At 38.2% G+C, this 16,737-nt stretch overlaps 1 protein-coding gene across 11 annotated transcripts in view; it reads left to right on the top strand.

Annotated features, from left to right (window-relative positions):
• TMEM232 (transmembrane protein 232) overlaps positions 1 to 16,737 on the top strand; it is a 346,766-nt gene that overhangs the window by 22,118 nt on the left and 307,911 nt on the right. For 9 of the 11 annotated variants that reach the window (XM_061424541.1, XM_061424543.1, XM_061424539.1 and 6 more), the window contains one exon: positions 14,692 to 14,803. The exons of 1 other annotated variant lie outside the window; for it this stretch is intronic. In XM_061424541.1, coding sequence (XP_061280525.1) covers positions 14,692 to 14,803 — 112 coding nt within the window. The remainder of the gene's footprint in view (positions 1 to 14,691; positions 14,804 to 16,737) is intronic. One more of the 11 variants, XM_061424546.1, reaches the window with a different exon arrangement.

The raw sequence follows: 16,737 nt of genomic DNA, 5'->3' as shown, positions 1-16,737 counted from the left end.
ACCTCCAGGTCCATGTTGCAAATAGGAAAGTTTCATTCATTTTTATGGCTGAGTATTATTCCATTTAATGTTTATATCACATTTTTGATCCACTCATCTGTTGATGAACACTTTGATTGCTTTCATATCTTGGTTGTTGTAAATGCTGCCAATGAATGTTGAGGTGCTTAATCTTTTCAAATTAGTGTTTTCATTTTCTTAGATGTGTACCTAGAAGTGGAATTGCTGGATCGTGTGGTAATTCTTTTTCAGTTTCTGAGGAACTTCCACATTGTTTTGCACCATGGCTGCACCAGTTTCTTTCCCAGCAACATTGTACAAGAATTCCCTTTTCTCCACATCCTCATCAACGTTGTGCAAGGATTCCCTTTTCTCCACATCTGCATCTGCGTTCATTATTTGTGGTCTTTTTGATGATAGACGTTCTGACAGGTGTGAGGTGACATTTCACTGTGGTTGTGACTTGCGTTTCTCTGTTGAGTGGTGTTAAGCATCTTTACATGTGCCTGTTGGCCTGTATATCTTCTTTGGAATAACGTCTACTCAGGTCTTCAGCCTGTTTTTTAATCAAGATGCTTGTTTATTTTTGATATTGAGTTATATGAGCTGTTTGTGAATTTTGATTATTAATCCTTTATCTGTCTTGTCAGTTTCTCCTGTTCAGGAGATTATTTTTCACTTGGTTGGTGGTTTCCTTTCTTAAGTGAAGCTTTTACATTTAATTAGGTTCCATTTGTTTATTTTTGCCTCTGTTTCCTTTGCCTTAGGAGAAATATCCAACAGACATTTGCAATAATTTACATTGAAGAGTTTTCTATGATTCCTTCTAGGAGGTTTTTTTTTTTTTTTTACTTTTGTCTGTGCTGGGTCTTTGCTGTGCATGGGCTTTCTCTAGTGACAGCGAGCAGGGCTACCCTTCACTGCATCGCATGGGCTTCTCATCGCCGTGGCTTCTCTTGTGGTGACTCCTCTCGCAGCAGCTCTAGATCATGGGCTTTAGAACATGGGGCTTCAGTAGCTGAGGCACAAGGGCTTAGTTGGCCCAAGTGAAAGCGAAAGTGAAATCGTTCAGTCGTGTCCGACTCTTTGCGACCCCACGGACTGTAGCCTACCAGGGTCCTCCATCCATGGGATTTTCTAGGCAAGAATACTGGTGTGGGTTGCCATTTCCTTCTCCAGGGGATCTTCCGTACCCGGGGATCAAACCCGGGTCTCCCGCATTGCGGGCAGACGCTTTACCGTCTGAGCCACCAGGGAACCCTAGTTGGCCTAAGGTGTGTGAAATATTCCTGGACTAGGGATCGAACCGGTGTCCCCTGCATTGGCAGGCTAATTCTTATCCACTGTACCACCAGGGAAGTGCTCTGCTAGGAGTTTTATTTATTTATTTCCAGTATGGCATTTAGGTCTTTAATCCATTTTGAGTTAATTTTGTTTATAGTGTAAGAAAACATTTAATTCTTTTAAATGTGGCTGTTGAGATTTCCTAGCACCACTTACTGAAAAGACTACCTTTTCCCCTTGTATATTCTTGTCTCCTTAGTCGTAGATTAGTTGGCCCTAAGCGTACAGGGTCGTTTCTGGGCTTTCTGTTCTTTCCCATTGATCCGTGTGTTTGTTTTTGTGCCAACACCATGCAGGTTTGATTACACGTGGCTTTTGTCTACATCAGATCATGTGGCAGTTCCAGCTCTATTCCTTCTCAAGATGTGTTTGGCCATCCAAGGTCTCTTGTATCTGCATGCAAAATAAAATCATTTGTTCTAATATTGAAAATTGCCATTGGCATTTTGATATGGGTTGCGTTGACTCTGTAGATTGTTTTGGGTAGTATGGTCATTTTCACAATATTAATTCTTCTGATCTATAAACACAGTATGTGTTTATGTTTGTGTTGTCTTTAATTTCTTCCATCAGTGTCATATATTTACAATACAGGTGTTCTATATTCTTAGTTAGATTTTCTTTTTATAGAAGTGCTGTCTGTCTTAGATTTATTCCTTTGTATTTGGTATTTTTGATCCTATTATAAGTTTTATGCACATTTTAAAATATATTTTCTCTAGCTATTGCCATTAGAAGGATAATTGATTTTTGTGTATTGATTTTTACCTAGAGATACTGCTAAATTCCCTCATTAATTCTAAGCATATTTATCACAGTCTTGATTTTAAAGGAATGCTTTAAACATTTTGTGATTAAGCATGATTTTTTTCAAACTTTAACACTTAAGTTGTATTTTGTGTGTGTGTGTGTGTGTGTCTGTGTGTGTGTGTGTTTTAAATAGGCTTCATTACTATTTTAAACAGTTAATTTCCCTTTGTATTTTATTTATGGCTCATTATTTTCTTTTTCATTATTTGCTACTTCTCAGACTGGTTTTTCTTTTACCAGATGTATAACTTTTTGAATTTTCTTTAGTGAGATTTTTTGTTGTTGTTAGTCTGAATGTATCTTTATTTTATTCTTGAAAGAAATGTTATTTTTGAAAGAAATTTAAAACTGAGTATGAAATTATCCTTGGTCTGTTATCACTTTCGTTGTTTTTTTCCCAGCACACTGATATCATTCCACTAACAGCTTCCATTTGTGCTGTTGGGAAGTTAGTTGACGTTTTGATGCTATTTCTTTAAAGGTTAATCTGTTTCCCCCAACTTCGGGTGCCTTAAAAAATTTCTTTTTCCCTTGTATTCTGCAGTTTTACTCTGATGTGATAAATTATTAAAAAAAAAATATTCTACTGGATTTCTTGTACCCTTTGTATTTGTGGACTGTGTCTCTTTCATCATTCCTAAAACAGATTAGATATCATTCCTTCAGTTATTACCTTTCTCTTTTTGTGAGACACTGGATTGAGTGCATATTAGACCATCTCATTTTATATTTCATGTCTTTTACTCTTGTCCTCATTTTCCATCTTTTTGGGTTTTTTTTAATGTATTTTGAATAATTTATTTTGATATATGCTCTGTTTTCCACATGACTAATTCTCTCTTGTTACCAATATATCCACTGAGTTTTTGAAAATATATTTTAAACTTCTAGCAGTTCTTTTATCTTTATTCAAATCTTCTATGTAGACCTATAGTTTCAGGTTGCCAGCACATATTTTTGAGCATATTGTGGAGATAAGTATGATGGTTTTATAATTTGTTGATAAGTCTTAAGACTGAGGTATAAATCTATGTTGAGATTGATCATATATATATATATATATTTTTTTTTTTTTTTTTTCTTTCTCTTTCCTTCTCAGCTGAGCAGCAAGGTGGCTTTCTCTATGGCTCCCTGAGGTTGGAAGAAGAGATTAGGATTCGTCCTGACTGCTCTTACCTCAGATATTTAGTCAGACAATGTGGAGAGAGTCTCCTCCACAAGTCTCAGTTTCAGGTCTCAGCACCTTGAAAATCCTGGATTTTTTTTTTTTTTTTTTTTTACCGTGCAGTCAGTTAGAAAACAGTTTGTCTTGTATCAGTGGCCTCTTGTATCAAAGTAAACCAGAGTCTCCCCCTGGGACCAGCTCTTTGAGATGAGGTGGAGACCTATGTTGCGTGAAGGGATTTTACCTTTTTTTTTAATATGTTGCATGAATTGTCAGACCTCATACTGTATTTGCTTCACTTATTTGTCCTAGAAACAAGAGCTTTGCAGGCTTAGTGTGGCATCTGTTAAAAAATGCATGTAGGGCTCCATGTAAATCCTTAAAGTGAGGTGCTGAAGTCCACACATTTCTGGACCAAAGAGGAGCATACAATCTTGCCGTGAATTACTGGTTCAGAACATACTATTTTGTTACTATTTTCTTTTATAATTAAGAAATGTTTTATCAAGGTGGACTATGGTCTTTTGCGCTTTCTCCTTCATTTTAGAGATGGAAAAGACCAAAAGATTTTGAAGACTTGTATCAACTATACACATTTATTAGCTGACTGGAAAAAATTAAAAAGAATATAAATCTTACATTAGGAAGATTTAGTCAAATTATTAGATTATTTTACATCGGTATCATAGAAGCTGCTGGACTTTTTTTTTTCTACATCTGGGGAGTTATAGTCCTATAGTTTTCAAAGCTTTCTGAAATGTTAATAAACTTGAACTTTTCCCCTTTATCCACTACACCACCAGGGAAGTCCTTCTGCCCATTTTTTGATTGGGTTGTTTGTTCTTTTTATATTGAGCTGCATGAGCTATTTTATAGTTTGGATATTAAGCCCTTCCTCTCTGCCCAGCTCCTCTGTCCAGTGGGTTGCCATTTTCTTCTCCAAGGATCTTCCTGACCCAGGCATGACACCCGGGTCTCCTGCATTGCAGGCAGATTCTTTACCAATTGAGCCACTGGGGAAGCCTGTCAGTTGCTTAGTTTGCAAATATTTTCTCCCATTCTTAGGATTGTCTTTTCATCTCATTTATAAGATTTCCTTTGGTGTGCAAAAACTTAAGTTTAGTTAGCTCCATGATGCCATCCAGCCATCTCATCCTCTGTCGTCCCCTTCTCCTCCTGCCCCTAATCCCTCCCAGCATCAGGGTCTTTTCCAATGAGTCAACTCTTCACATGAGGTGGCCAAAGTATTGAAGTTTCAGCTTCAGCATCAGTTCTTCCAATGGTCACCCAGGAGTGATCTCCTTTAGGATGGACTGGTGAAAGGTTGTTGCTGAACTACGCAAAGACGCTGGGATTCTTGGCCTCCAGAGGAGAAGAATTCAATCCAGGGCCAGAGATGAGGCTTGATTGCTCAGAGCTTTTGTGTAATAAAGTTTTATTAAAGTATATAGGAGATAGAGAAAGCTTCTGACATAGACATCAGAAGGGGGTAGAAAGAGTACCCGCTTGCTAGTGTTAGCAATGGAGTTATATACTCTCCAATGAATCCAAAGAATGTCTGGAGGTTGTAAAGATCTCACCAGACCTACTCCCATAATTTACATTTTAAGATAACAGGATTAGCCAGATGGTTTAATCCAGAGACAGTCCTCAGGCAGGATACATGATCTTAAGGAATATAGAGGGGAAAAAAAGTTTGTCCTTTCTTCCTCCCTGAGAATTCCAGACCCCTCTCTCCTTGGGGACCCCTAGACTTCTTATCAACCTGCCTAGGAAATGACTCTCTCACTGGTTGGATCTCCTTGCAGTCCAAGGGACTCTCAAGAGTCTTCTCCAACACCACAGTTCAAAAGCATCAATTCTTTGGCGCTCAGCTTTCTTCACAGTCCAACTCTCACATCCATACATGACCACTGGAAAAACCATAGCCTTGACTAGATGGACCTTTGTTGGCAAAGTAATGTCTCTGCTTTTGAATATGCTATCTAGGTTGGTCATAACTTTCCTTCCAAGGAGTGTCTTTTAATTTCATGGCTGCAATCACCATCTGCAGTGATTTTGGAGCCCCAAAAATAAAGTCTGACACTGTTTCCACTGTTTCCCCATCTATTTGCCATGAAGTGATGGGACCAGATGCCATGATCTTCGTTTTCTGAATGTTGAGCGTTAAGCCAGCTTTTTAACTCTCCTCTTTCACTTTCATCAAGAGGCTCTTTAGTTCCTCTTCACTTTCTGCCATCTTAGGCCATGAAATAAAAGGTGTATGTTGAGAAAACAAGGTTAGCCAGGGGTAAAAAGTTAGAATTTCCAATTCCTTGGAGCTGCCATATTAAGCCCTGATTCCTTATCATGGTCTACCACATGAAAGAGAAATAAGGTTCTATTTTGATTAATTTATCATTATTTTGCACTTTTCTAACAGTTAAACTGGTTTCTTTACCCTTGAAATAAATATTTTTAGGTGTTTCTTCAGTTGAATTTTCTAGAACAAAGCCTCCAAGCAGTGCTCCATAGCTTCGGTTGTCATGTCATCTTTTTTCTATTGCCAGATGACTAATTTACTGTGCAACTTAACAAGAATTAATTTGTTTTTAGGCCTTGATCCAGTTGGATAGGTAGGGAAGAGTTGGCTATAATGCCAGCATCCTGGGAGACTGTTGTAAAACGTAGTGAATCATTCCCTTGCTCGTGTACAGTACTGAAACATTGCCGTTAATATTCCTTCACTGACCCCCCACTTTGTTCCCTCAGACTTGCTGATCACAGGCCCTAGCATCTCTGTCTCCACTTGAATCAGCTGGTTCTTAGGGTTTTCTGGCAGACACGCATCCAAGTTATAGAAGGTGAATGAGTGTTGCCGTGGTTCTATCCATTTCCTTCTGGGAGATTCTTTTGCCCTTACAATTTTGGTGAGATCTTCCCGAGTGTCCTTGATTTCATTAAACCATTATTTGTGGCATCAGAGGAAGATTAACTCATTTTCAAAGGAAAAGTCAGATTCATCTTAAACCATGCATGTATCAGTCATTGATTTTTGCTTTTCTTTGGCTAATAGGAGAAAGGACGGAGATTAAGTTCGAAGTTCTTTTCCAAGCAAAGGAATATAGGCAGCATTTGTCTATCTGTAGTAGTTAAATATGTCAGCTTGAGTACTGTTACCTGTGTGTATCTGTGTGTGTCCGCTCAGTCGTGTCTGACTCTTTGTGACCCTTACGGACTGTAGCGTGCCAGGCTCCTCTGTCCATGGGATTCTCCAGTCAAGAACACTGGAGTGGGTTGCCATTTCCTCCTCCAGCAGATCTTCCTGACCCAGGGATCGAACCAGTATCTCCTGGGTCTCCAATGCCAGCTAATTAATCCTTTTTGGTATTATTAATTACATTTAATAAACTTTAGAAGTCTAGATGTTTCTTACAGACAACCTTGAAAGGACCATTGAGTGTTAACAAATGCAGAATAGAATGGTTATAAATAGAGGAGCGTTCATTTAGAAAAGGAATTAGGTTTTTGTTCTTGTGAATAGTTTTCAGCCTTCAGTTTCTTCTAAACGGCTTTCTGCTCAGAACTCTGTATTAACGGCCCCCTTGCCCCTCACCTGTTTGGCATTTTCTTTATTAGTAACTATTAAGGAGGAGGGTTTGTGTTTTCAAGGCTTAAGACAGTATTCCATTTGCTGAGACTGAATCAAACTTTAAGACCTAAAGAAAAATAAGGACTTAATACAAACATATCAAACCATAGATATTTTTAGAAGTGGATCTGAGGCCTATATTTCCAGCCTCATACCGTAAAGCCTCTTGCACATCCATACTGTGAAGGTTCTGTAATCAGTTACACAGGCATCAGAAATGACCAAGTGCATTTTCAGTGTCTCATTTCAAAAGTCCAGATTCAAGATCAGTGCCTCAGGGCTGACAAATGTGCAGAAGATATTTATAGAATAAATCTAAATATATGCCCATATCCCCAACTCTCTATTTATGCCCTTCAGATTACTCAAACTGTTCCTGAATCCCTTATACATTTAGTTGTATCATATACATACCTGAAAGGGCCAGACCATTCTTTAGTTATGCTGGTTATTCTTTAGTTATGGGTTTTAGGAAGCATCAGCCAGGTTAATTGTTATTTAAAATTTCAGTTCCATTTTCTTCACTGTCCCAAAACACCAAGCTTACCAAAAGTATAGTCAGATTGTTTGTTGATTTTATTAGCACTATGTTTAAAGCATGCAGTGTTTATTAGCACCATGAAATCTAGATTCTGGGTTTGTTTTCTTAATTTGTTTTTACTTATTTATCCATTTGGCTGTGCTGGGTCTGAATTGCATCATGTGGGATCTTTGGCTGCAGCACGCCCACTCTTAGCTGTGGCATTTGGGATCTAGTTACAAGGTCAGGGGTCGTCTCCACACCCCTTGCTCTGGAAGCATGAAGTCTTAACCACTGGACCCCTGAGGAAGTCCAAGCATACTGTTTCAGCTAGTCAAACTACTCTCTTAAAAACCTCCACTGACTTCCTGAACGTTATCTCTGGTGATATGTTCATTCACCCTTAGTCTTCATCTCTGCAAGACGTACGTTTTTGATCACGGTTTTCATCTTCAGTCTATTCTTCTTTGGTATCTCAGTCTAATATTGTTTGTTTGCAAGGAACAGGCACCTGTCCAACTTAAGCAAAAGAAAAATCCAGTGAAAGAATGCCGGGCTGTTTTGTGGAATGTGAGAGTGGAAGCTATAGCCAGGCCTCATTCATTCATTCACTAGTTAGTATGTGTTCTCCAAGAGACATTGGAGATAAAATGGTCAACAGACACAGTCTCTGGCTATACGAGGCTATACACTCAGGCTGTATATGAGCAAATAGTCCAACAAACATGGATCAAGGTTACAATGGCAAACAAGTAGCTCTGTGCTTTGCGGTATTTTGTTGTCTTGAATGACAACAAAAGCTACCTCATGGCTGTACATAAACTTTCAGCTCTGACATCACCTAATGAAGGTATTAGCTAATTATTTCAAATCCCTGGAGAGGGTTTAATTGGCCTGTGCTGTACTTAGTCACTCAGTTGTGTCCAACTCTTTGCGACCCCATGGACTGTAGCCTGCCAGGCTCCTCTGTCCATGAGGATTCCCCAGGCAAGATTATTGGACTGGGTTGCCATGCTCTCCTCCAGGGGATCTTCCCAACTCAAAGATGGAACCCAGGTCTCCCGCATTGTGGGTGCATTCTTTACTGACTAAGCCACCAGGGAAGCCCAAGAATACTGGAGTGGGTAGCCTATCCCTTCTCCAGGGAACTTCCTGACCCAGAATCGAGCCGGGATCTCCTGCATTGCAGGCAGATTCTTTACCAGTTGAGCCACTGGGGAAGCCCTTCAGTTGGCCTAGCGAGAGTCAAATATCTATTGTGACTCTGTGAGCTAAGGCCAGGGCAGGGGAGGATGGAGCCATAGTGCTAATATAGAAGTTGGACCCCCTGGCTGAGCAGGGATTGTGAGTAATGGACAATTCTCATAGAGCTAACACCCCAAGTTGTATACTTGTTTGAATTCCACTGTACTATTTCCCTGAATCTCCTATCATATTTATCATTCTTTCCCTCTTGCCTCCCACCCATGGGATTTGTCCAAAGATCTCCGTTGATTCTTTTTTTTTCCCCCAGTACTCTTCCTCTTGAAATGTCATGGCTTTGAATACATAGGTGAACCCAAAATCTTTATTTCCAGGTCTTATCCACTTCCTTGGAGAAGGAAATGACAACCCACTCCAGTACTCTTGCCTCACAAATCCCATGGGTGGAGGAGCCTGGTAGGCTGCAGTCCATGGGGTTGCTAAGAGTCAGACTCGACTGAGTGACTTCACTTTCAATTTCCACTTTCATGCATTGGAGAACAAAATGGCAACCCACTCCATTGTTCTTGCCTGGAGAATCCTAGGGACTGGGGAGCCTGATGGGCTGCCCTTTATGGGGTTGCATAGAGTCAGACACGACTGAATCGACTTAGCAGCAGCAGCAGCAGCATCCACTTCCTAAAGCCTGCCTCACAAGTTCATTTGTATTATAGACCTCTCCACTCGGTGTCCCACAGGAGAGAGGATATATGTCCAGAATGGCACAGGTTATTTGCCCAAATGTTTCCATCTAATTGTCTTGATGCCATCTCTCTACTACTAATCATGTTGACTCATAGCCTTAAGGTTATCTCTATGTTCACCCTCAAAATTTCTTTTCTCACGTCTCATTAGTCATTGAGCCCTTTTGATTTAGCTTCCAACTCATTTCTCACATTCACTTATTTTTCCTCATTACTGTTTCCCAGACTGCCGTTCTGATCTTTATGACTTCTTATTTAAATTGTTAAAATAATTGCCCAACTGTTTACCAGTAGCCACTCCTCACTCCAGACCATACAAGGTTCGACTTTCAGTTTAGTCATCCTAAACCATTGCTGTAATCTCGTCACTCTTCTGCTGAATAATTCTCTTGTTTATCAGATAAGGCTCAGAAGTCTCTGTAAAATATAGAATTGGTACCCACTGCAACTAAGAGAATCTAACAATGACAGAAGTTTATTTGTCTGACTGTTGTCAGTCTAGAGCCGGTATGGTGATCTAGAACTTAGAGTCCTTTTAACCAGCTGGTCTGATGCATATGACTTACTCTTAGGGGCCTTCCATGTTCTATCATGGCTGCTGAGACTCTCGGTGATCAGAGTTGTGCTTCAGGCGGCCAGAATAGAGGAAAGGCAGAGGAAGGGTTTGTATGCATTTTCAAGAGGCTTCCCAGAACTGATTTTTACTAGCTGAAACCTAGACATATGTGTGTGTCAAACTGCATGAAAGAGAACAGACATTGATGTAGGGAGCTATAAGTCTACCACAGACTCCCTTCAATGTCATTTATATTTGTCTCAACCTAACATTTCCATCTTCATTACCTATCTTGATTTTAAGCATTCTGTCTCTCTATGCTAGGTTCAAATTATTCTTTTTCGTTTCTAATTGTGTTAGGGTAAATTTGAAGTAACTATAAAAGGAAGTCTCTAATTTCAGAGGCTCAAGTCTGATAGAAGGGGTTTTATCTGACATGTGAACCAGTGGGTCTAGGCTGACTGGATAACTCTGCTTTTAGGGTCAATGAGAAACTCAGGACCCTCATTATTTCATGGTTGTATTCATCTTCCTAATCAAAGCCAGTCAGCAGCATTTTTGTCTCTGGTCCACTGGAAGGGGAAATGGTTTATTCTGGGGAAAGTGGCCTGTCTTTAAGTTAGAGGTGACCTGGAATTCGCATATGTTGTATCTGCTCACCACCTACTGGTTTGGACCTGTGGCCACACCCAGCTGCCAGAAAGACTGGGAATATAGGCGCTAGCTGGACAGTCATCTGACCAGGAGGAAGCGTAGACAAGATTTTGAAAAGACAACTTCCCTTCTGTCACATTCTGGTACCTGTCTGCACATCAAGGTAGCTCGAGTGCCATTTCTGCAAAGAAGCTCATTCTGAACGTTTAACCAAAAACTGTGCTTCTTATAACTAATAGTTATCCAGAGCTGAATCTGTGCCAGAAACTAGACAATGTGTTCCACTTTAACGCTTTTCAAAATTCTACCAGTCTTGTCCTCATTTCCACAGATGGAAAACTATAGCTCACACAGATTAAATGGGTAAGCAAAGATTATGTCCACAAGGGGTATTGGAATCATGATCTGTACTTCTGAGCTGCACTCAGGATTGTGTCTCCTGAGTGGAGTCCTGGGCATCTCCTTTATGTTGCATCATTTGTGATTTGTCTCAGTTCCTTCCTGGACTGTGAGCTCTTGAGCCCAGGCCTGATTCTTCTCTTAGCCCTCATTGTGTCTAGCAAAATATCTTGTATGTGAGAGGCTTTCATTAAATGTTTACTGAACAAATGAACTGTTAGCTTAAAAAAAGTTCTAAATTCACAGATAATGTAAATGAAGAACAATTTGGATTGGATATCCATGCAGTCTGAAGACTTCAGCATGTTTCTTTTATGTGAAAATTGGCAAGATGACCTTACTCATGACCTGTTGTTCCACAGGACTGTGCTTACACACTTACAGTCAATTACATTTGTCTTTGTGAAATTCTTTGATGTTTTGAAGAAATTGGAATGTATGAAACTAAGATGTATTTTCCTTTAAAATGCCCATATTTACTTTATCAAGTTTTCTTTTGCTTCTTATCATGGGTTGTGCTTATCATTAAATAAGCATTCATTTGCATAAGAACCTCTATTTGTAATGGGAAAATAAATAGTTAAAACAGTTGTATTTATTTCCCATTAAATATTTGTTGACATGAGCTGTTGGAGACCAATTAAAGTACTCAATATCTGTATAGAAAGCTGGGAAGCATTAGCTTTCCATATTTTTAATGATTCATTACAGGCCACAGCCATATTGAAAAATAATTGATAAAACTAAAATTATTTAAAAGTATAATCTAAGCATAGAAATTGAATTGGATATTTTCTTCCTGAGGCTTTACTCTGCTTTAGAAATAAAATTGCAAAAATGCATTTTCCTTAGAGCCTATATAAAAGGTGAGATAAATATCTAATTTCAAAAAGTATATTTTTAACTTGTATTTGAAACCCCTAGATACTGTCTATGTGTGTGTCTGTGTTCTGTGGTTGTCGGTAGGGAAATCTGCTTAAATGAGATGGTTTAATTTGAGTTTCCCTATTTTATGATGTTGACCATGGTTTCACACAGTTATGGATTTCTTCTCTTGTTAGTTATCTGTTTAAGACTTCTGTTTCTATTGCTTGGGAGTTCCTTTTGTAGTCTGGTTATATTATGGATATGAGCCCTTTGTCAGTTACGTGTCTCGAAAATATGTTCTACCATTTGAAGTTTTGCCTTTTAATTCTCTTATGATGTCTATAAATATGCTTACAAGTAGAGGTGGTAATCAAATATTTAACTGTTGAAAATAGTGTGGAGATTGATAACTCAGTGTGCAGCTACCAAATACCAGGCTTATGTACAAGAATTTTAAGAAATTACAGTGTCACTTAGCATGGAAGGAATGGGAATTTGTCAAAGAAATTGTTATTTGTTGTGTACATCCATACTACTGCATATTAGGATCAGATGAACTTGAGTAATGTCTGAAAAATTTAATGAAGAAAACATGCTGCAGTGTTAATTACATGGTTCTATTTGTTAAAAAGAGTCACACAGCTTGGTTTGTTTGTGAGCATTGATCTTGGCTGTTTCTGATGGGTAGAGTTGGAGACAGTCATGTTGGGAGGCCCCCCTCAATGTTCAGTTTGTTATAAACAACACTGTTGCGTTAATACTTTTAAAAAATCTAATTTCTAATGAAATTTAGAAAAATTTCAATGGATAAAGGGACTATCTTATTTTTATTCCCATACCCCTCTGTACAAAGGGGAAAATTAAAGCTATTTTGGACTCTTCATGCAGAGTAGGTCCATGTTGATCAAAGACATGTCATCCCAGATGACTGTTGAGAGATTTCAGCCAACCTTTACCATGTCTATCAAAGCACATATTTCCAAGAGCAAGAGAATAGAAAGTCAAGAATGAAGCTGTCCATTTCACATGCCTGATTCTAGTAGACTCTGTGCGTTCCTTGCCTCGACTCTTCCGCTGTTTTACTATGTGCTTGAGGGCAAGGTTGTTTGCTGGTTTCATCATGGATCCTAGTTCCAAGGTTAGTGCTTGAAACAGAGACAGTAAATGCTTGCTGACTGATTGAATAAACGTGTATTTTAGGGTGGTAGTTAAGGAGTTTGTCATTTCTTTAATTGTTCCTCACCGGGTTATCTATTTGGTTCTAGTTTATAGAGCACCATGCTTTTAAAATCTCTGCTTATCCTGTGATTGTGCAACACTGTGATTACTTTCACATACATCTGTCTTCCCAATAGGACTGTGAGTCACTCAGGGGCAAAAATCTGATTTTTATTCATGTTTTTTTCTATATCCCACAGAGCAATTAATTCAGAAAATTATAAATACAGTAGGTTGTTGAAAAATGTGTTTTATTCTCTCAGATCAGTGCTTTTAATAGTATGACTCCAACAATTATTTTATCACACAAGCAACTCATTGATTCTACTATCAATTTTCTATTCCTCTGATATCACTTTGATCCCATGCTGTTTTAAACTCTGTGATACATCATTATAATCACTTTATTCATTCTCTTGCATACAGCTTCAGCTTTCCTCACTTCTCTTTAAAATACTTGTCTACTCTCTCTACACTTTGCCCATGGGGTGCTTCCCATTCAAAAGATATTAAATACCTTATGTGTGCTAATGACCCAAAATTTATATATTTAGCCTGAACCTTCCCCCCAGGTTCAGACTTCTATGTCTAACTGCTTGCTGTGCATCTTCGTTTGGATGGCCATGGTCACCTCAAAACACGTCCAGTGCTGAACTTATTCTCTGCCCTCACCCCAAATCTGTTCCTCCAGCAACCTTTCCCATCTTGGTAAATAGCAATTCCGTCCTTTCAGTTATTCAGTTCAGTCATAACTCCTTTTGCTTTTCCTCTTATGCCTATCTCTAATTCATTGGGCAGTCTGGTTGGAGTTAATGTCAAAATATACCCGTTATCTGGACTCTCCCCTTTAATTATTTTCTCTAATTCTGATCCAAGCCAGATTACCTCTCACCTAAGCTTATGTGTGCTCTCTTGCTACCTGCCCAAACTCCAGGCTCTCAGCACAGCATCAGGATGATCCAGTTAAGACGTAAGTTGGATCACGCCACTCCGCTTATCAACAGCCTGCGGCGGCTTCCTGTCCCACCCAGAGTTGATCGGGCTCACTGCTGCCTCTCTGACCTTGCTACATGCATCTTTTCTTTCCTGCCTACTTTTCTTCAGCCGTAGTCAGGCTGTTTCCACTTTCTTGGAGGGAATAATGTTTTAGTTTAAATTGAACCAACACTGAAATATGTGAGGAGATAAATTAGTTTTCAGCATAATGACGTGATGCTGGATTTTACCTATAAAGAAGACATATACCAGTATGACTTCTGGCAGCTATGATACAGGGTTTTCTTTTTCAAGGGGCTAAAATTTCTTTGATATTATGAGAATTATGTTTCTCAACCAAGAGTATGATAAGATTAATCTAGGAGGCCTGGAGATATATAGATATATATATATATATAAATAATATGTTACATATATCTGCATAGATATATTACTTTACTGATTTTTGTGTGTGTGAGACTTTCTCATTAAGGTAATTTTTAAGGAAACAGATAATACTTAGCCACTGGAAGTTTGATTAATTGAAATTTGGAAGTCATAGCTATAATTACTGTTTTTGTTTTTTTTTTTCTTTTTCTGGTTTAGGCCACCATTTTCAATCACAAAAGAATTCATCTTGAGATTCAATCAAACAAAAAATCCAAAAGAGGAGGAAGAACTGTTGGACATAGCTAGAAAAAACATTATCAAATGTAAGGTAATGGCTGTTTGATTACTTAGTGTGTGAACTTTCTCTTCCAGTTGGTGGATGATTACATGTTCTAAAATGTTGAAAGAAAAAATAAGGATACATATTTCTTTAGTTATAAGTAGACATAGTTAAAAATACTAAGTACAAATTAATGTTAAAGATTATGACCAAATTATTCAATGTCAAATGGCTTTTGGATGAAAATTATTCATAAATTATTGGGGAATACAGCTGTTGACTCTAGTCCAAGAGTTCACATCAAAATATCAAAGGCTGGTAAATAAATATTTATTTATGAAAATTCTACATTTGACTGAAAAAAATGTTAACAAACATATCTTTTTTTTTTTTTTTTTTTTAAAAAGGACAGAAAGGCCTCCTAAACATTCACTATACATGCACAGAGGACTCTGTTCTTTCTCTGTAACAAACTATTCACCTAGCCTGTTAAATACATTCTTTAAGAATATATCATTAATTCACAAATTTTCAAAGAATATCAAAACAGAATAGAAGGTAAAATAAATCTCTGTTTTACCTTTTCTTAATTAGATACCATTTAAGTTTTGACAGAGAAATAATATACACATGATTTTGCTATAATACTAAATGACTGGTGAAATAAAAAACTGCACAAAACAAATGAATAAATTAAGCCATCTTTTTTGGTGGCAGTTATTTCCCAGTATTTTATTCGTGGTTTACCATATATTTAATTTTTTAAAAATCCATGGAAAATGTTGATTAAAAAAAAGAATTCAACATCCATTCATGATTAAAACTCTCACCAAAGTGGGTATGGAGGGAGCATATCTTAACATATTACAAAGCCTTTTATGATAGCCCACTGGTGGCTCAGACAGTAAAGAGTCCGCCTGCAATGTGGGAGACCTGGTTCGATCCCTGGGTTGGGAAGATCCCCTGGAGACAGGAACAGCTACCCACTCCAGTATTCTCGCCTGGAGAATCCCCATGAACAGAGGAGCCTGGCAGGCTACAGTCCATGTGGTTGCAAAGAGTCAGACACGACTGAGTGACTTGCGCTCTTCACTTTCACAGTCAGTGTAATACTCAGTGGTGAAAAACTGAAAACCTTATCCCTAAATTCTGGAACACAATAAGGTTGTCCATCTTACCACTTCTATTCAGCATAGTGTTGGAAGTTCTAGACATTGCAGTCAGACAAGAAAAGGAAGTAAAAAGTATCCAAATTGGAAGAGAAGAGATAATACTCTCATTGTGTGCAGATTACCTGATACTCTATACAGAAAACCTTAAAGCCACCACACAAAAACTACCAGAATGGATAAATGAATTTGGCAAGGTGGTAGGATACAGGATTAATATATAGAAATCTGTTACCTTTCTTTACACTAACAAGGCGATATCAGAAAGAGAAAACAAAAGAAAAGAAGCAAAGCCATTTAAAATTGTGTATAAAAAAAATTACCCTAGAAATAGACATGACCTAGGTGATTAAAGACTTGCATGCTGAAAACTATAAAACGTTGGTAAAGGAAACTGAAGATGACTCAAAGAAATGGAAAAGTATCCAATGCTTTGGTTTAGAGGAATTAGTATTGATAAAATAGCCATACTACCCAAAGCAATATACAGATACAATGCAATCCCTATGAAATTACTCATGAGATTTTTCACAGAGTTAGAACTAAATCCTGAAATTGATATGGAACCACAAAAGACCCAGAATTGCCAAAGTAATCCTGAGGAAAAAAGGACAAAGCTAGAGGTATAACCCTTGCAGACTTTAGACAATACTACAAAGCGATAGTAATCAAAACAGTGTGTTATTTGCAAAACAGACAGATGGATCAGTGGAATAGAAGAGAGAACCCAGAAGTAAATCCACACACCTACAGTTAATCTTCAACAAAGGAGGCAATAATTATACAATGCACAGTCTTTTCAGCAAGTGTGTT

This window comes from Bos javanicus, chromosome 7 (assembly GCF_032452875.1).
Source record: "Bos javanicus breed banteng chromosome 7, ARS-OSU_banteng_1.0, whole genome shotgun sequence".
NCBI lineage: Eukaryota > Metazoa > Chordata > Mammalia > Artiodactyla > Bovidae > Bos > Bos javanicus.
The sequence above is the reverse complement of the archived record's forward strand: the minus strand, read 5'-3'. Positions and strand labels throughout refer to the sequence as shown.